This window comes from Micromys minutus (assembly GCF_963924665.1).
Source record: "Micromys minutus genome assembly, chromosome: 33".
Classification (NCBI taxonomy): domain Eukaryota; kingdom Metazoa; phylum Chordata; class Mammalia; order Rodentia; family Muridae; genus Micromys; species Micromys minutus.
In genome coordinates this window covers 13,154,167-13,175,611 of record NC_137968.1, presented here as the reverse complement: position 1 = coordinate 13,175,611, position 21,445 = coordinate 13,154,167, and the positions used below count along the sequence as shown (strand labels likewise).

Genomic DNA, 21,445 nt, shown 5'->3' with positions numbered 1-21,445 from the left:
GAGGAGGAAGAAGAAGAAGAAGAAGAAGAAGAAGAAGAAGAAGAAGAAGAAGAAGAAGAAGAAGAAGAAGAAGAAGAAGAAGAAGAAGAAGAAGAAAAAGAAGAAGAAGAAGAAGAAGAAGAAGAAGAAGAAGAAGAAGAAGAAGAAGAAGAAGAAGAAGAAGAAGAAGAAGAAGAAGAAGAAGAAGAAGAAGAAGAAGAAAGAAGAGGAAGAGGAAGTGGAAGAGGAAGAGGAAGAGGAAGAAAAAAAAAGGAAGCTGGTCTGCCTTCGTAGAGTAGATTTCAATTGAGAGTCAGTCTTAGGGTTTATAGTGAGGTCTGTAGACATACATATGCTGGTGAGGGCTGTAGATCTGCGTGGACTCAGAGGTAATTTCTATGCTTTTTAGGGAGCTTTTCCTTGCTGGAACTGCCTAAAGAAAATAGAGATAACCTCTTCTCATTTTTTTTTACGTTTTAATAAAGAATACATACATACATACATACACACACACACACACACACACACACACACACACACACACTCTATTAAACTTGACCACAAGGGAAAATGCTTAGTGGGGAACATTGGCTAGGTGAATGCTGTTCTGCATTATCTGAAAATGTTATCTGAAAACAGTGTCTTCATGGACCTATGACAAAATGATCATTAGACTAACTTAAAAAAGTCACCTTTGTAGTTTTGGTAGATGTCTCAAGAGTGGAGTTATGTACTGTCATTTCCAGGTTCTGCCAAGCACATGGTCATCTATGATACCCTCATCTGGATTAATAAAATTATACAGACCAGACAGTAGACATATTTGTGATCCTCTCTGAGGATGCCTTGTTATTATTAAAAGGAAACTGTATTTTTTCCCTGCAGACTGTGGTTTTAGCAATTAAACCGGCAAATATTAAAATACATGCTTTTGACGAGCTTTTTTGTATGAAATTGAAAATTTACATAACATGGATATTTACTTTATAATAAATCTGTTTTCCAAATTTCTCCTTCTGTATGAAATCTCCTTCCAAATCCCAATCTCTGATATTTTCATTTGATTTCACCCTTGCTTAACTTCTGGCTCCTACTCAATTGGATGATACAACACTTTTAATGAGAGAAACAATATGAAGTCATTTTCCCTTCAATAGCTCAAACACAGCACATTACTGGATGTGCATTATTCATTTCAAGTGGCAGTTATTCTCCTTCTTATAAGAAGGTAGTTCTTTTAAATAAAATTAGTAGTAATAGACCGTGTGTTACCCATCTTCTTAGTTACGGTTGCTATTTTTATGATGAAAGTTACCAAAAGCAGTGTGGGGTGCAAAGGATTTATTGGGCGTATCCTTCTGTATCACAATTTATTATCAATGGAAGTCAGGACAGGAACTTAAACATGGCAGGAAGCATAAGGCAGGAGCTGATGCAAGTCATGGAGGACTGATGTTTACTGGCTTGCTCCTTGTGACTTGTGCAGCCTGCTGACCAAGAATACAAAATCACCAGCCCAAAGATGCTAACCAAGAATACAAAATCACTAACCCAAATGGGTTAGACCCTACCTCGACAATGGCTAACTAAGATCTAATAGATACATTTTTTTTAATTGAGCTTCCCTCTTCTCCGCTGACTTGAGCTTTTGGAAAGTTAGCCTAAAATTATTCAAAACACCCATTATAAGAGTAATTACTTAAAGCATCATGTATTCACCATGAGAATTACACAGAGTATATTACTTGCAGACTTGTTGCTTTGCATAGCGTTTTGATAGTTCTCAAGAAAATCTACAATAAAGTTCTGTGGAATTTATAGATTAAAATGGTAGAAACATTTTTTTGGAGACTAAAAATACTTAAAGATCTTTATAGATCCACTTTCCCTTTTTAGTTCAAAGGGAAGTGTAAAGCTCTCTGACACTCTAGTAATCTTGCCTCGGGGATATGAAAGATCTAACCTAGTTTAACACATGAAATAGTGCTTTTAAATTTTAAAGCTTGATCCCTGAATTGTGTGTTTTATCTCTTCTGGTAGATCAGTGCTAGCTGTATAATCTAGATGGTTTTATTTTCTTCTAATGTAGAATGAATTGAAGGATACCTCTTTCACAGTCTGTATGCAGAGGGTACTGTAGTAATCCATCTTTCTCTTTTTCCTCAATCTCTTTCTCAGGCTGACTGGAAGCTTTGTGCCAGACCTGATTGTGAGCATGAGAAGCCAGATGTGGCTGCATCTTCAGACAGATGAAAGTGTGGGATCTGTTGGCTTCAAGGTTAACTACAAAGGTAAGGATGAACTTCTGGAGAAAATATGCTCTCTTAAAACAGACAAAGACTACCCTCATATTCTGGTTTAATTGCGTCTACAAAGGGAAGAAAACCATGTGTTTTCTATAATTTCATGAACAATATATTTAAAGTGAAACCACCACTGTAGATGTTGATATTGCTTATCTTTAAATAAAGTAATTTGTCCTTTAAAACATGTCTGCTTTTCATACCTTATCTCTCATCCTGGGCTTTGGTCATACTGGAATAGTAGCCTTTCAAAGAATAGACAGTGTATTTAAGCTCTTTAAATATTTTGCCTACCAGAACAGCTGTTATTAAATAATTAAATGTATTTGTAAGTGAATTAAATCCACAGATTTCTGGGTGCTTGTTTATTGTAATCTGTGAGGTTAAATGTATAGTGATTTACTTTCAAATAAGTCAGAGGCTTCAATGTGTTTTTAAATTACTACTGTTCATCTCAGTAATGCAGTTAAGATTAATTACATTTGAACATAAAATGTGTTCTAGTTTCATTTAGTTTAGACAAATGCATTTGAAAGTAGAAACATTTGAACCATTATTGAACTTTGATTAAACTCCACCTAGACACACAGTATACATAGATATACAAAGGTATGATTCTACATAAAATATGTAAATATTAATACATGCAAATGAATCATACGTCTAGAAGGTTACATGTGAATGAGAATAATAAATGTTCGATATCTTGAATTTATTATTACTATTGTGGCAAAATAATTATTCTCTATCTTATCAATTAACAGTGGCTTTGAATTTTTTCTTACATGCATAATAATTTTAATCAGATTTCTTTTCAAAGCACCACCATTCCTTTGTGTCTGGACATAGGAAATGAATGCATGATGTTGTCTGGGAAACTGAACACATTCATTTTATAATTTTATTTGCAAGTAAGTTTAGTATTATATTAATTTGAATAGTTCTGAAAATCTCTCTCAATGTCAGTTGAATAAAAAGGTACACTTGTCTGTGGTTTAAAATACATTCTTACAGCAGTTAAAATACACATCCTGCCTAAATAAGTAAAACAAATTTACAAATCGAAAAACTAGTCAACTTATGTTGGAATTACTCAGTTCTTTTTTCTTTCCTTATCACTTTAAATAGAGAAGTGAGACAAACATCCTTCCATTCCTTTAATTTTTCATCATTTTTCAATCCTGTGAAAGATATTTGTCATAAAATCTATAGTTGGTTAAACCTCAGAAACTATATTAATCATTAATGGCATTGCTTCAACAAGAAAGTTATTGAAACTTGGGGTGAGGTTGTAATGCCAGGGGGATTCTATTGACATTTCTAGAATTCTCTTCTCTGCTTCTGTTGAAGGGTAGGGTTTAGTGTGAAGGAGTGCATCTCAGCATCATTTTATTCTCTTTTGCTTCTGGATTCAACAGTAGTGCTAAAAAGTTATTCTAAGGATTTATGTATATGTCAATTACTGAATGCGTTGTTGAATTAAAAAACACGCACATTCCCTTTTGAGATCATTATTTACTGATGAGGCATAAAATCCACAGAAGAATTCATGCATAAATATTCTCAGGTAAGATGCATCTGAAATAAATCCAAGAAATTCCAACTGAGAATTCTCTGTGTCTTTTCCCCATACTTACAGCCAGTTTCTTCTAATTTACTCTACTCATTGCCAAGTGTGATCTTCCAATTTTTTTCACTTTATCCTTGTCTCTAAACTCTGATTTAACAGGACTATATGTTACTTCTCTATTTACTATTGTGTCTATGGATACAATCTAGATTCTATATGACTTTGAAATTATTTTAACCCATTGCTTCATATTCTCCTCTTTGAACCAACTAAAACATTTTTAGTGTCTACCTTAACTCTACTTTAACAATGAAAGTACTATAACAACAGTAGTATATAATCAGACACACACACACACACACACACACACACACACACACACACACACATTAAATTAAGGCTGCCCAATTCAATTAACAGTTTTCCTGTGTGTATAATATATGTAAAATAAAATGTTTCTTTTAAATCTGTTTTTCTCTGATATTTTCTACAGTGAAAAATAGACTTTGAATTGTCTATTATTTAAACTGAGTTCAAACTAAAAGCCTAGTTCATTCTCCATAGTTGCAGTGCACTAGAAACCTCTCCTACTAAAACATGAATGTAATTAGCATAGTCTCTGCAGAGCAGTATGTTGGTTCTAAAGGAATGTCTGCAACATCCTTTCAGATTTCCTCTAAAGATATTCACTTTCCTAGGTGATAACATTAGACACAGAGCTCACCTTACACACACATTTTATAAAGAATATAGCTTTTGTGTTTTAAAAGGTTAATTATTCAATAATTTTATGGATTGTTTTTTACTACAATTTCCACTCTGCCAATTCATCTGACATCCCCCAATTCCACATACAAATTTAACTTTGTACCCTCGGGTGTTTTATTTTGATTGTTTTATAATGTTGCATTCTAGTTAATACTGTCTGTATACATTTTGGTAAAAGCCCATCTACTGGAGTGTGGTCTACCTGCCAAAGGGTATACGTTCCCCTGCTACTTTTATTGAAAATAGATTACTTCCCCATACACTATATCTGGATTTCAGTTTCCTTTACTTCAATTCCTCTGAATTCCGCCAGAACTCCCCTCCCATGTGGATCCATTCCTTTTCTGTTTCTCAGTAGAGAAGAACAGGCTTCAAAGAGATAACAAGAAAAAAAATAACAACATAAAATGTCATGAGATAAGATTAAAAATATCATATTGAAGTTATAAAAGGCAAACCAAGAGAAGGAAAAGAAGCCAAGAAAAGGCAGTCGAATCAGAGACCCTGTCTTTCACACACTTGTGATGAATTTACTCAGGTGAAAGGTATAATATGTAGTCTGAGAACATGGTGCAGACAGATGTTAGACCTATGCTTTCACCTTCAGCCTCTTTGAACTCATATGAGCTCTGTTCAGAGAATTTAGAAGACCTTGTTCTCCTGGTTTCTTCTATTCCCCCAGTCTTCTCCATTCCTTCTACCTCTTCTTCTAAATGGTTCCCTGTACTTGGAGGGAAGGGAATTGATGAAGAACTCCCATTTAGAGTTAGGCGTTTCAAGACCTCTCCTGTCTCATTGTGCCAGGGCTAGTGGTGGGTCTCTGTATTTGTTCCTATTTGCTACAATAGGAAGCTTCTCTGATCAAGGCTGATCTATGAATATAACAAAATATCATTAGGAGACAGTAAGTCACCAGATTATTGTTAAAGGTCTACCTTTAATGGCTATCTAGCCTTTAGTTCTCAATCACCCAAGTAGTACCACAGATTGATTCTACCATATAAAGTGGGCATTAAGCAAGATCAGATGTTGGCCATACCCCTATGCTTTGTGCTACCTGTGCCCTAGCGTGTTTTGAAGGCAGGACAGCACTGTTGATTGAAGTTTTGTGGCTGTATTGATGTTTGTCTTTCTCCTTTGGTAGCCTGCAAAGTTCTTTTCTTTACCAAACACTTGAATGTGGGAAAGAAGCTGTCATGTAAGCACCACTTGACCTTTCCATGTTCATTGAATTACATGGGCATTGTCATCACCAATGTTGTCAGTTTGTGGAGAACAAACTATTATCTTGTCATCATGTGAGTGTGCGACCATCTACTGGAGTATGGTATAACTGCCAAGACTCACACATGATAGAAAAAAGATAAACATACAAATAATTTATTTTTCTCAAAGCAGTCAATGTCCCAATGTCCCACAGCTCCTCAGCTAAGGGTCGTTCTTCTTGACCAAGTGCTCCTTTAATCTCTTCATACTGGTATTTTATCTGCTTTAGTAGGATCAGATCTTGGTCATGTTCTCATATCAACAACGAATTTATATGTCCAACTGTCATATTGTTTCTGGGAAACACTATTCACCTGTTGTTGTCCATTACCTCTTCTTTTCCACTTTTTACCCTTCCTCTCCCAAAATGATCCCTTGATGTTGTAAGGACTGGTTCTGATAGCAATGTCACATATGAAGCTGAGACTCCACATCATGTTATTTTCTGCATTTACCATGATACATTGTAGGTCTCTGTGTTAATATATTGCTAAAGGAAGCTTTTTAGATAAGGGATGGAGAGTGAAAAGAAGTGCTTATCTGTGGGAATCATGCAGTCATCCCCAAAAGTACAAAATGCCACTAGTAGATGCAGTAGACAAAAAAGAAGTCAAATTTCAGGAGTGGATTACTACTGTTGGGGATGTTGCCCAGACTCCCAATTATTGCAGGCTATTGTCACTGTTCTTGATTCCCTGTAAAAAGCATGATGATAAAACACTGTTTCCACAGCCATCATTTATGTGGGTAACAGAAAACAGAGAACTCAAGCTAGTATTGACCGGAAAGCCTCATTCCTAGTGTCTAGTTTCAAAGTTATGGACTTTACCAGCCATGTTGACATTGTAAAGAAATGATCAACAGTCTCATCTACCTGTGAACCATAGGAGCTATGATAACTACTGGCCTGGCATATTATGTCCACTGGTGTAATGATAGCATGTATGTCCTGTCAATCTTCAATTAGATTTCTGCCCTGTTCAATAGAAAGAACTTACACCATTACCAAGACCCTATGGCTTAACAGGACATAGACATAGACTCTCTGAGAAGACTTATCATCATTGCATTGCTAATAGAACGTATCTTCTAAACACATGTTATTTTAACTTATATTTGAAAAATTAAAAAGGGGTACATGTGTATGTGTGAACTTTTATTTACCATATAATTAGATTAAATTATCCAAAAGAAAAAAAAATCAGAAACTTTAATCTAAAGAAAACTTCAGCTCAAAACAAATTGTCTCTACAAACTTATAGTGTAAACAAATTCAAACTTTGTGAACTAGAAATGTTCCGTCTACTTCTCATGTTCCTGAGGATATAGAAATGAAGTAGGAAACCAATCAAAATAAAGGATAAGAAATCAAACATTTGAAGAGTATACTATATACTAGGATTAAAACTGTATATGAATATAAAATAAAATCCATTTACTTGGGTTATTTGACAAATATCAGAACATTAGAATTAAGCTGTAATATGTGATGCTCTGTTTCAACATCTATGCTCGTTATGGTTTTACTGCTGTGAAGAGAGACCATGACTTCAGCAACACTTACAAAGAAAAAAGCTATGGAATTGGAGCTGACTTACAGTTCAAAGATAAAGTCCATTATTGTCATGACATAAAACATGGTGACAGACAGATAAACAAGGTGCGTGAGTCAGTGTTCAGAGTCCTACATCTTGATATTCAGGCAGCAGAAAGAGATTATGAGCTGAACTGGGAGTACCCTGAAAATACGAGACCTGAGTCTGCCCCCACAATGGCAACCTTTCTTCAATAAGACCAAAATTACTTCAACAAGTCCACACCTCCAAATAGTGCCACTCCTTATGGGCCAAGCATTCAAGCACATGAATATGTGGAGGGTATGAAGGGTGCAAACCATTTCAGAGCACCAAGGCGTGGCTAGAAGTGTATCTACCTTAAGTAGCAAGTAAGTGCAAGAAGAAAGTAAATGTATATGTGTGTGTGTGCATGCGTGCAAAGTTGATTTAAAGTCTTCGCTTTTCACTCAACTAAAATTCCAGCAGAACCTTTAGAAGTTAAATATATTAGTTTTCCATAATCAGTAATAATCTTTCCCCAATGGTCTTAGAAATGCTAATTCTGTTTTTTATTTCTCTATTGTAATTCTTTCTAATACATTTTAACAAGACAGGAAGCGAATAAAGAGAATTCTACCTAATGGCCATATTAGTCTATATTAGTAGGCATCACTGTGGGGATGCACATTCATCTTCATCTTTGAAACATGAGGAATCATCAAACTATAATGAGTATTTATCCAGGTTCTTATATATCCCAAAATTTTTGCCTAAATTAACTCATTAGGTTTCATTATAATTGCAAAAGGTGAGAACTATGACTCATTTTTTTTTTTTACATATGAAATGCCAAAGATGTAAGCATTATAATAAGAACTTTACTTGGTATGATGACTGAAGCCATTCTCCCACAAATGTTTGCATGCAATTATTCATGAGTGAAAGACAAATACAAGCACGAACAAGTCTAACTCCTTAACCCACTGCAGAACAGAGACACGAGTCCAACTTTGCAAAACTAACTTCATGCTGTCTTCTATTATTACTACATCCCAGGTGAACTTGAAATAGTTTTAGAAGCAGGTGCGGCAGATGCTAATCAGTGCGAATGACCTGGGACATACCAAGAGTCATGTTAAATACATGATCACCCATTGCATCATCAGATACATAGAGACACAACACGTGCCCATGCAGTGCACACACCCATACACATGGCAGAAATCTAACCCGATGGGAAATTGTGATTCTTAAAAATCTCCTTGGTGGTTGTCTGATTCTTTTAAAGGCAACACTTATAGGGTTCTAGAATTCATAGTGTCTCCTTTTAGAAATTAGGCATTGAGCTGCTTTATTCATATTTAGCTGCGTGGCAGCATTCTTCATTTGTGACCTGGAGGTACCAAAGTTACATTGGTAAAAAAGCGTATAGTCTTCTGATGCCATTCTTGTCACCCATCAAATGTCTGATAATGTCACAGATACACTATGAATAATGCGCTTGATGTGAATTATGTCTGGGGAGATTTTTGAAGTACATTGTGTGTTTATAGACTGTGGCCTAAAAGACTCTATATCTCCATACATGTGACTAGTGGTTTAAATTTATTTAGATATCTAAATTTTGAAATAACTTTTAACTAAAGTGCATGGAGAGACCTTAAAATTTTGATGATGCCATTTGGTTTTGTGAGATGACCCATAATTTAAAAATGGGATAGTTTCATTAAAATGGCTGATGTTTAAAATATTTAGATTCATTAATTTTTATGGTTTGAACTGAACTCAGTGTCTCTTGCCTCAGAGAACAGCTGATGAGGAGAAATGGCATTCTTTGCTTAAATCAAATTTTTTTTACTAAGTAGGCCACATGCTGGTGATAAGATGGATTGATAGCAGGAGTTTGGACATTAAATAGTTACAGTTTTTAACCAAAAGTTAACTTTTAATATAACTAAAAACTTCACCATAAGATGCCTATTTATTGATGGAAGTGTTCATTTTTTCTTTTTTTCTTTCTGTCCTTCCTCCCTTATTTCTCTTATCCTCCCTTTCTTCTTTTTTCTTTATTTCTTCTTCTCTTCCTCCTCCATCGTTCCCTTCCTCCCTCCCTCCATCTCTCCCTCCATTGTTCCCTCCCTCTCTCCATCCCTCCCTCCATTGTTTCCTCCCTCCCTCCATTCTTCCTCCCTCCTCCCTCCCTCCCTTCTCTTCCTTCCTCCCTTTATTTTCTTCCTTCATTTTTACATCCCAACCACTGTTTCCCTCCCTCCTCCCCTCCAGCTCTCCCTAGCCTTCCTCCCACAACCGTCTCCACTTTTCTTCACAAAAGTGGAGACCTCCCATGAATATCAATCAGCCATGGCATATCCAGTTGCAGTAAGACTGGGCACCTCTCGTCCTATTAAGGCTGGACTAGGTAACCAAGTAGAAGGAAAAGGTCCCAAACGCTGATGAAAATCAGAGACAGCCTGCGCTCCCACGGTTAGCAGTCTTAAAATTAGACCAAGCTACACAACTGTAACCCATTTGGAGAGGGCTTAGGTCAGTGCTATGAAGTCTCACTGGATCTTGTGTCAGTTTCAATGAGCCACTAGAAGCCCTGGTTAGTTAATTCTGTGGGTTTTCATATGACGTCCTTGATCTCTTGGGCTCCTACAACATATCCTCAACTTTTGCTGGATTCCCAAAGCACCACTTATTAGTCTGTGGGTCTCTGAGTCTATTTCTATCAGTTGCTGGGCAAAGCCTTTCTGTGTTTTCTTCTTTCCTAGGTCTCTGGGCTATGCAGCCTCTGGGTCCTGGACCTCCAGGCAGTGTCAAGAGTGACCTCTCCCTCATGCCATGGGTTTCAATCTAAATGAGTCATAGACTTCATCCCAGAGATGGGGGATGGTTCAACATGGGAAAATCTGCTAGTGTAATCTATCATTTAAACAAATTCAAAGAAAAATTACACAGGAATAGCTCATCAGATAATGAAAAAGCCTTTGACAAATTTCAACAGCCTCTCATGATAAAAAGTTTTATATATATGTGTGTGTTGGGTGCCTTGTATCAGCTAGTGTGTGCTGTCTGGTTGGTGATCCAGTGTCTGGCAGATTTCAGGGATCCAGGTTAATTGAGACAGCTGGACTTCTTACAGGGTCACCCTCCTCCTCAGCTTCCTCTGGATTTTCCCTAATTCAACCACAGGGGTCAGCACCTTCTGTTCATTGGTTGGGTGTAAATATCTGCATCTGACTCTTTCAGCTGCTTGTTGGGTGTTTTAGAGGGCAGCCATCATAGGGCCCTTTTGTGAGTGTTCCACAGCCTGAGTAATAGTGTCAGACTTTGGGGCATCCCCTTGAGCTAGATTCCCTTTATGGCTTGTCTCTGTACCTTCTGTTTCTCAGGCTCTTCTCCATATCCATCCCTGCAGTTATTTCAGACAGTGTCCACTATTAAAGAGACCCTTCCATTTCCTGGGGCTCTATTTATTAATTGTTGATCACAACATATATGCTAATAATGTTTAGTTTAGAAACCAATACTTATGCCTATGAGTTTAAGGCTGTTCTATACTTTTTTTTTTCCCATGAGGATCAATATATCTGGTTTTATGCTGAAGTCTTTGTCCATTGGAGTTGAGTTCTGTGCACTGATCAATTGGACTATTCTCCATAGAAAACCATTTAACAAAAATGTTTCATTTATTGTGTATTCTTGTCTTCCATTTAAAAACTAAGTATATCACAGGTGTGTGGATTTGTATCTTGGTCTCATTCATTTCACTGAACATTGTGTATATTTTGGTTCCACTATTATGTTCTCTTTATCTCTATGGATTTGTTGCAATTTGAAACTGGAAAAAGTAATCTCTACAGCCATTGTTTTATTATTTAGGATTGTTTTATTTACCCAGGGATTTCTTTTTGTTTTCATATGCAGCTAAAAATTGTCCCTTTATTTATGTGAAGAATAGTGTTGGAATAATTTTTGAGATTGACAAATCTTGTTGTTGCACTGATTCTATGTCTTTTTAGTGGGGACTTGAGATCATTGTTTGAGAGATAGTGCTTAAAATAAGAAATTATCTTATTTTCTCCCTCTATGGTGGTTTGAAGTTTTCCTTTGTTTTAGGAAAAGTGTATAGAACATCCATCCTGGCCTTTATAGCTCTTAGTCTCCACTGAGAATCCAGGTGTTAAGCTAGTAAGTCTGATTTTATATGTTGATTTGTATTTCTGTTTTCAACTTTTAATAGCTTTTCTGTCTTTTGTACCTTAATTTTTTGTACATATTTTGATTATTATGTACTGAGGATTGTTTATTTTCTGTGTAGTCTATTTGGTCTTCTGTATGATTTTTTTGTAACTTGATAGGCATTACCATATTTAGGCTAGGAAATTGTCTTTTATAATTTTGTGAAGTAATTTTCTATTGCTTTGACCTGGTACTCTTCTTCTAACAATATTCATATTATTCTTATATTTGTTTGTTTATAATGTCCCATAATTTCTGTGTCAGAAAGTTTTTTGTTGTTTTTATTTTTTGCGCTTGTTTGTTTATTCAGATTTTGTGTTTTACATTTGTTTTGGTTGAAGTATCCATTTCCTCTACTGTGTCTTCAATATGACAGATTCTTTCTTCCATCCTTCTTATTCTGTTGGTTAGACTTGTTTCTAAAGTTCCTTTGGAGTTACTAAAGTTTTCACTTCCAGATCTCCCTCCCTCTTCTCCCTCTCTCCCCTATCCATCTCCTTCTCCCTCCCCCCTCTCTCTTTCTCTTTCTCTCTCTCCACATTGAAGCTTTAAAATTTATTATTAATTTTCTTCCCCTAGTTGTTAATGTTTTCATTGTATAGCTAAAGAACTCTTTTTTTTAAAATTTTCTTTTTAAGTATCTCTGTCAGACCTGTAAAGAATACTGAAGGCCGTGCCTTGTGTTTCGGCTGTCCTGCAGTACTTGGAGCCTATTATTGTAGTGTGTCTGGACTCTCATAGATACATGCTATGTTGTTTCTTATTGATTGCATTTATATGCTGGCATCTAGGGACATGGGTTTTGGATGATTGCAGTTCTAGGTCCTGACATTTGGTTTTGTCTTTCTTGTGGGATATTTTGTTCCTTGGCTAGTGTTGCACTGTCTGATTCTTTGAAAACTAAAGTAGCTCCATTTTGCCTCATAAAAAAGTCTTCTGAAATCCTGAAAGGAGTGTAAAATGGAGTTTCTGTGTAAAATGTGTCCCAAGGTATTGGGAGCTAAAAGTTAGCTGATACTATTTTTTTTTTTTTCTGATAGGTTTGTTTCATTGTCCTAGGCATAGAGATTATTTTGTTAGTAGGATTATGAGTTAGACCATCATGTCCCGATCCCACTGTAAAATTATATTTATAACATTCTTTTGGACACTACATTCTTTTTCTAAGAAGTCGCCGATGATTTCACAACTTCTGAAGGTTTTCTTTCTAAAATAACTTGTCATCAAAGTTCCCTATTGGTCCTTGATTTTATGTGTACATACTGTGTACATTTAAGTGTCCATGGAGGCCACATGAGTGCATAAATATTCTGGAAGTAGAATTATAAGAGGTTGTAAAATATTATCACCTCTCCCTGCTATTGTATTGAACTGAATAAAATTATAAGCTTTATTACAATCTCAATGAAATCATTTGTTGTGTCATTGTTATTAATATCTCTATGTATCTTTTTACTTAAGATACGTCATGCTCCCTTGTTTAAATAGAATATTATTGAAAAGACAGTGTTTATTATTTACATTGTTGCATTTATAAATATTTCTATATGTTGATTTCTAAAATAGAAAATTTGAATTTTAATTAATATTCCTACATACTTATAGCAACATATTAAAAGTGCTAATTTTCATATATGTGTGTGTAGTAGGAGTTAAGGACAGCATATAATCTTTTTAATTATAATTTTATTACTAGGCATAATAATAAGTAAATTGCAGAAAATCCAACGAAAAGTGGCTCAAGGATACAAGATTATAATTGCACAGTGACATTGCCTGTTGAAGTGCAGCTGCTGATGTCAGGTGTTTGTTTCACATTGTCTTCTGGAAGTCAACATACCCTTCCATCACTGCCAGCTGTCTCAGGACACAGGTCTTCACGCGCAAAGTCATGACATCACAGCTCTTATTCAAGCAGACAAGATATCAGACGTCCATTAAATAACAAGGATGAGAATTGGAATTTCCCTCTCTTGTTTTGATGGCAAGGGCTTTATTATTATTCAAACATATGATGCCATGAGCAAGATTATGTGGAAAAAAGTTCCTAAAATTTTATATATATGTATGTATGTATATATATATGTTTTCACTGTATGTGTTTACAATTGGCATGTGTTTATGGATGAGTTGTCTTTGTGTGTTCATCTATACCCTATAAATATGAATGCTCATGTATGAGAAGGGTATATACTATATATCTCTAAAGAAGAAAATCGAGGAAGATCTCAAAAAATGGAAAGATCTCCCATGCACAGGGATTGGAAGTATCAAAATTGTAAAAATGTCCATCTTTCCAAAAGTAATCTACAAATTTAATGCAATCCCCATCAAAATTCCAATCCAATTCTTCATAGAGTTGGAAAGGAAAATGTGCAATTTCATCTGAAATAACAAAATACCTAGAATAGAAAAATCCATCCTCAACAACAAGAAAACATCTGCAGGAATTACCATCCCTGACCTCAAGATATATTACAAGGCAATTGTGCTAAAAACTGCATGGTACTTGTACAGAGATAGGCATGTGGATCAATGGAATAGAATAGAAGATCCAGAAATGAGCCCTCATGTATATGGTCATCTGATTTTTGACAAAGGAGCTGAAAACATTCAATGGAAAAATGACAGCCTCTTCACCAAATGGGGTTTGTCCAACTGGCACTCAGCATGCAGAAGAATGAAAATAAAACCCTTCTTATCTCCATGTACAAAGCTCAAGTGCAAGTGGATCAAAAATCTCCACATTAAACCAGGTAAACTGAAACTATTAGATGAGAAAGTAGGTGAAACCTTAGAACACATAGGCACAGGAAAAAATTTCATGAACAAAACTCCAATGGCTTGTGCTCTAAGGTTAAAGATTGACAAATGAGACTTAATGATATTGCAAAGTTTCTTTAAGGCTAAGGACTTTGTCAAGAAAACAAAATGGCAGCCAACAAACTGGGAAAAGATCTTTACCAACCCCACATCTGATAGAGGCCTAAATATCCATGGTATGCAAAGAACTCAAGAAGTTAGACACCAGAGAATCAAACAACCCTGTTAAAAAATGGGGTACAGAGATAAACAAAAAATTTTCAATTTAGGAATAACGAATGGCTGAGAAGCATCTAAAGAAGTGCTCAACATCATTAGCCATCAGTGAAATGCGAATCAAAACAACCCTGAGATTCCACCTTACACCAGTCAGATTGGAAAGATCAAAAAATTCAGATGACAGCAGATGCTGGCGAGGATGTGGAGAAAGAGGAACACTTCTCCACTGTTGGTGGGGTTGTAAACAAGGACAACAACTCTGGAAATCAGTCTGGTGGTTCCTCAGAAAATTGGACATAGTACTACCTGAAGACCCAGTTATTCCACTTCTGGGCATATACCCTAGAGATGCTCCAACATACAACAAAGACACATGCACCACAATGTTCATAGCAGCTCTATTTCTTATTGCCAGAAACTGGAAAGAACCCAGATGTCCTTCAGTAGATGAATGGATATAAAAATTGTGGTATATTTATACAATGGAGTACTACTCAGCTATCAGAAACAATGACTTTATGAAATTCTTAAGAAAATAGTTGCATCTAGAGAATATCATCCTGAGTGAGTTAACCTAGTCGCAAAAGAAGAGACATAATATGCAGTCACTGATAATTGGATACTAACCCCAGAAAGCTCTGAACATACCAGAAACAACTTACAGACTATATGAAGTTCAAGAAAACAAAGGCCAAAAAAAATAAATAAATAAGAAATATCATTATGCATAATCTTTTCACACCAAGAAAACTTTGGCTATTTCCAGTTTACATCTTGTTTTACATGTACTTTATGCTCATTGTAACTAGTAAGTTTTTAAGACATACTATCAAACATTTAAAAAAATGAAAAAATGTATTCATATATTTCATGCAAAAATGCTTTTAAAATTTGTAAATTTATCTTTGTTTTTTAAAATTAAGTTGTTCAATTAAAAATAAATGTAGACATTTAATTTTTTATTCTAAATTTATTATTCAGATATCTTGTGTATTATTGAAGATTACATTTGTAAAAATTACTTTTCGGGAAATGGATATACTTTCATTATATTAACAAATAGTTTTTAAAAACTGTTATGAAGTGGTGCTATCTTAATGTTTTACGAGTATATGTTAAGCCCAAGGGATAAATTACTTGTTTTCTTACTTGAATCTACTTATCCATGCTCAGCAGAATCCCTTCCCCTTTATTCTGTTGACTAAACTACTCTTGGTTCTGTGGACACCCATTTCTCCCTCTTCTTCATGGTTCTATAGAATTGGTCAGTACTAATCTAAATTCCCTTCAATACAGTTGTCAGATCATGATTTTGGCAATTGATATTGATTCTTGCTGAAAAAAAAAATCCTTTTCTGAGTACAGAATAGTAAGGGTCATTTCACTTGTTGCCAGAGCAGGTCAACTTTTATTATTTTATGTCAATAAATGGCTACCAGAGACAAAGAAGAATCTGTCAATAGGAAAGAAAAATAAAGTCTTCTGGACATAATTTAAACTCCTAAATTTTTAACTCTTTGTGACGAAAACTTCTGACTTCCTTTCAAATGAGGCTATAAAGTTATTATTTAAAACACAGTTCTTAAATTTCTGTACCTGAGAATTCAAATAAAATGAGGTAATACATTGATTCTCATTTTCTCTTTAATTCTTTTAACTCATAAGATATATTGTTTATACTATAGTTAAAGGCTTATAAATATATATTTTTAAATTGTATTAATATGGGCATAGCATTATACCCTGACCCTTCAAACATACCATTTACATGTGAATGAATTTTAATATATTTCTTATTTTAAAAAATACAAGAACTGCTTGTTTCCCTTCTACAAGCAGTATAAAGCCATTTTGGTCAAATATCTATTAATTTTAGAACGGGTGTTTTAATGCCATTGAATTAAGTTCTGGCATCATTAAGTTTGTCCCCAAACCATGAGATTGATTAAAATGTTTTGAAAGTAGCACTAATTATTTTGTTCTTCCATAATTAATTAGAATGGTAAGGCCGAGTTACTTAGCTATCACTCCAATCATATGGACTAATAGAAACAAATGTGAATATTTTATTAATTTTCTCCTTTAAAGTTTTCATGCCTAATAACCTATAATTTTACATAATTACATATAATCAGTCGATTTGCAAGAAAGGAGCTAATAAATCTAATTAAGATTATATTATTTTTAATGGTCCTGAAATAACTAGGTAGTCAAATGTTCTTCACACATAATAATCAGCATATGCTAGTCCACTTGTTACACAAAATTCAGATTATGATATGTTATTAAATGAATATTTTCCTTAATATTATAGTATCTACTTAATAGTATCTAGGCCCTAAAAGTTATTGCAATCTCAACCTGCAATATAATGTTGTTTAAAGAAGGTTGCTTGAGGAACCAGTGAATATCAGTGGAGGTTAATTATGGTATTGTTCTTTAGGGAGTGTTTTTTATTTTCTAAGTAGCATAGTTTTCTTCTGATTACTTTGTTCTACATTAAAGGAAAATTATAAAAAAAAGGATTCATTAAAGCTTAAAATGACATCTTACTATAGCTTATATTGTGAGTAACTAAGCTTTCTCTGAAGGTATATAGAACAGTTGGCATTACATAAAATGTCTTGCAAGCAACTTTAAGAGTCTACTTGCTGATTTTTTTAAAATTTTATTGAATATTCTCTGTATTTACATTTCAAATGTTATGTCCTCCCTACAATACCCTCCCTCCTCCCCCTCAACTTGTTTCCATGATGGTGTTCCCTCTCCCAATCACCCTTTCCATCTCAGTGCCTTGTCTGATGATGATGTTGTTCTTCCCATGAGGGTGCAAACCTTTCAGCTATTTCATTTCTTTCTCTATCTCTTTCATTGGGGTCCCCGTGTTCAGTGTGATGTTTATCTGCAAGCATCTTCATCTGTATCTGTATGACACTGGGAGAGTCTCTGAGGAGACATCTATGTCTGGTTTCTGCCAGTAAACACTTCTTGGCATCAGCATTAATGCTTGGGTTTGGTATATGGGGTGGTTCTTCAGGTGAGGCAGTCTCTGTAGATCTTTTCTTCAATCCCTGCTTCTCTATTTGGCCTTGTATGTTTCCCCTGTTTTGTTTTCCTTCTGCGAAGGATTGAACCATGCACATTCTGGTCATCCTTCTTTTTGAGCTTCATAAGTTCTGCAGATTGTTTCTTGGGTATTTCAAGCTCTTTTCATTTTGGGGGTTGGGGTGGGGTAGTATCCGTTTATAAGCAAGGACATACTGAATTAAATAAAAAGTGTTAGTGGCCTTACAAAGAAATGCACCTTCCTGGAGACATGTGGAAGAGGAGGGGAATGAGAGCACAGAAGGCAGTGAGAGGGAATAACAATTAAAATGTAAATACAGAGAATATCCAATTTAAAAAATAATTGCTCGAAACCTAGGGAAGACCCAGCAGAGTCTGACCATGATTGTATCTGGAACCAATTTTTTTCCAATATATAGACAGCATGAAATGAATTTCTGTTGTTTGAATACCCAGAAACAAGTTCCTTTTGTTACAGTACTTAAAGAAGATGGTAAAGTGATACAAGGCAAAAATTGACTTATTAGACTATGTATGTTAAAAGTGTGTAGTCATTAAAAGACACTGTGAGTAAAATAACTCTTCATTCCCTGCAGTACGAAATAATCCAATAATTATTTTCTAATCTCAAAAAAGAAAATAAAAATTATCATTGTGAGTAAGCTAGGGCACAATGAAGCCATAAGGAGATAAATAATAAGTACCCAATCATTTTTATTAAGTGAATGTAAATTAATATTAAAGGTAATAAGTAAAAACCATTAAGTGAATGTAAATTAATGTTTGAGGGATCGAGTAAAAATTAACCCACCATCTTTTGTCATTAAGGTAATGTAAACTGAAAATACAAGGAGGTATACCACTAAAATGGTAAAGATTAGAAAATGGTGTCTTGGCCAAAAACTAGACTGAGCAACCGCCAGACTGATTTCCAGAGTGGTTGTATCAGTTTACAACCCCTCCAACAGTGGAGAAGTGTTCCTCTTTCTCCACATCCTCGCCAGCATCTGCTGTCATCTGAGTTTTTGATCTTAGCCATTCTGACCGGTGTGAGTTGGAATCTATCGAATGGCTGAGAAGTATCAAAGGAAGTGCTCCACATCCCTAGTCATCAGGGAAAGAAGGATACTTTCTTTTTCCATAGACATGATTTTTTTTAAATATTTGAGCTTTTTCTATCTTCTACCTGGTAGTTCATTTTTCTTTCTCCTAAAGACTGAAAATTTTTACATTGGTTCAAAACTGAGCATCTTTGTGTTGATTGTAACTATTATAAAGTGCTCAATAAATGTTCATAATGCAGATAACTATTAACATCTGGGATAAGGGTTAATTACTGATTATTTTATTTGTCTTATAGTTTGTACCTCTAAGTAGATGCTCTGTTGTATATCAAGATAATTACAGTACCCAACATATTCAAAAGAAATTCTAATATATATTGTATTCTGTTAACTATAAAAAGAGTTCAATGAGATTAATATAAAACCAAAATAACATTATTCGTCAAAGGAATATTTTATTATTAAAAGTTAATGCTCTAACATTTTTATTCTGAAAGATTATTAAAGCCATATTGAGAATAAATACTAAAAATCTTTTGATGTTTTATTTAAAATGTATGATTCTCCCAGTCTCGTTCACTTACCAACTTTCTGAGAATATAAAATCAAATTAAATGATCTAAGCCAACTTTCAAACAAAAACACAAGTTTTCACTTACAAGTATTTTCTATTTGACTGAATGCACCCTAATCAATCGAGGAGAATTGAAGCTGAAGACAACAAAAAGTCTGTCGAGCATACTTTGATGTTCCTGTCATATTCTATTAGAAAAACCTTCTGCTAATAAGTAATAGTTGATTGTATGCAAAAGTTAGATCAAATGCTTTAATTATTAATAAATTATATATATAATCAACATTAATTTGGTGTGGTTTTATGCTCATAAAATTATACTGGAGTCTACATTAATCTATGTAAACTGCACTTTTTAAAAATTGTTTCTGTGTGTGTCTTAGTCAGGGTTTCTATTCCTGCACAAACATCATGACCAAGAAGCAAGTTGGGGAGGAAAGGGTTTATTCAGCTTACACTTCCATATAGCTGTTCATCACCAATGGAAGTGAGGACTGGAACTCAAGCAGGTCAGGAAGCAGGAGCTGATGCAGAGGCCATGGAGGAATGTTACTTACTGGCTTGCTTACCCTGGCTTGTTCAGCAAGCATTCTTATAGAACCCAGGTTTACCAGCCCAGGGATGGCACCACCCACAATGGGCTGGACCCTCCCCCCTTGATCACTAGTTGAGAAAATGCCTTACAGCTGGATCTCATGGAGCCATTTCCTCAACTGAGGCTCCTTTCTCTGTAATAACTTCAGCTTGTGTCAAGTTGACACAAAACCAGCCAGTACAGTGTGCTTAGCTGATCTAAACTTTGGTGCAAAGTCAGCTTCCATGTCTCTAACAATATTGACCTAAACTCTCTGACCTTCCTGTAAGTTTTCAGATTCCTTTTTTGACAAATTAATAATTCATATACTTGTTATGCTCTCCATGATTATTTCAGTCAGTGTTAATTTGCTGCAGTAAACTGAAAAGCTTTAATAAAACCATCAGCCAGGTATGTTTTGTACAGATTCTCCATAAATCTTCTAGAATGTTCTCCAGAGTTGATAATGTTCTTCTTATGTGTGCTAGCACAACCCTCTACCTCTCCTCTGGGTTTTCTGTTCTTGTATTATCTTTATATTCCCTTCCCTTTGCAACCATTTTACATAAATTTTTGCACTCCTAGTGGTTAAAAATGCTTCTTGTTGTCTATGAACAATTATAAAACATATAATATATTGAGGAATATATACCCGTTCAGCCCTCCTCTCAGAACAAGGAGGACTTGCTTTAAAACATGGCTAATGCAAAGCTTTGTGTTTGAGTGAGCTTTATTTTTTTTTAAGTCCTTGCTGTTGTGTTTTTTAGCTTAAAGCTTCTGTCTTTTTAAATTTATCACATCAAGTTTGTTGAAAGATTATTGTTTGGAAATATGTTGTTGTGTATCCTAGCCTGTTGTGAGAATTAACTTTGTTTCTACACTCATGATACTAGAGGTAATGGAATTTTTTTTTTTTTTTTTTGTAAATTTTGTAATGCTCCTTGAGTTTTGACTATATGCCAGCTATTGCGAATGGACTAGAAACTGCTTAGCAAAAATTTAGAGACTGAGTCACTGTTTTCAGTTTAATGTGATAGAAAATAACACCATCTTTGTAGTGTAAGTAATAAGAAGGAAAACAGAATGTACTTTTGACGGACTATAACAAGGCCCTTAACACAAGTATCAAGGGAAAGCTTCCAGGGGTGGTGAATGTGACTTGAGATGTGAGGCTTAGGGGTTGTCATGGAGACAAATTCAGCAGCATTATGAGTTTGTGAATGAGGTAACATACCCTAGAAGAAGAGCTGATAAATGTTCTAGGATATGTGGTAAAAATAGAGAAACAGTGAGAGTGACCTTGGATCAAGGTGAGAAAATGGGAAAGCCTATATTGTGATTTCCTGATGGGGATATTGATAATTATGTCAGGGTTCAAGGTGTCAATTTCATCTGTGAAGAGAGTAATCCAACTCTCAAAGATACCCGTTTTCAAGTT

General features: G+C 35.0%; 1 protein-coding gene across 3 annotated transcripts in view; it reads left to right on the top strand.

The window, feature by feature from the left end:
• The window catches only part of CSMD3 (CUB and Sushi multiple domains 3), a gene marked incomplete at both ends in the record, with an annotated part of 1,162,760 nt that overhangs the window by 628,389 nt on the left and 512,926 nt on the right, over positions 1 to 21,445 (top strand). For all 3 annotated transcript variants that reach the window (XM_080909303.1, XM_080909302.1, XM_080909301.1), the window contains one exon: positions 2,158 to 2,270. In XM_080909303.1, coding sequence (XP_080765429.1) covers positions 2,158 to 2,270 — 113 coding nt within the window. The remainder of the gene's footprint in view (positions 1 to 2,157; positions 2,271 to 21,445) is intronic.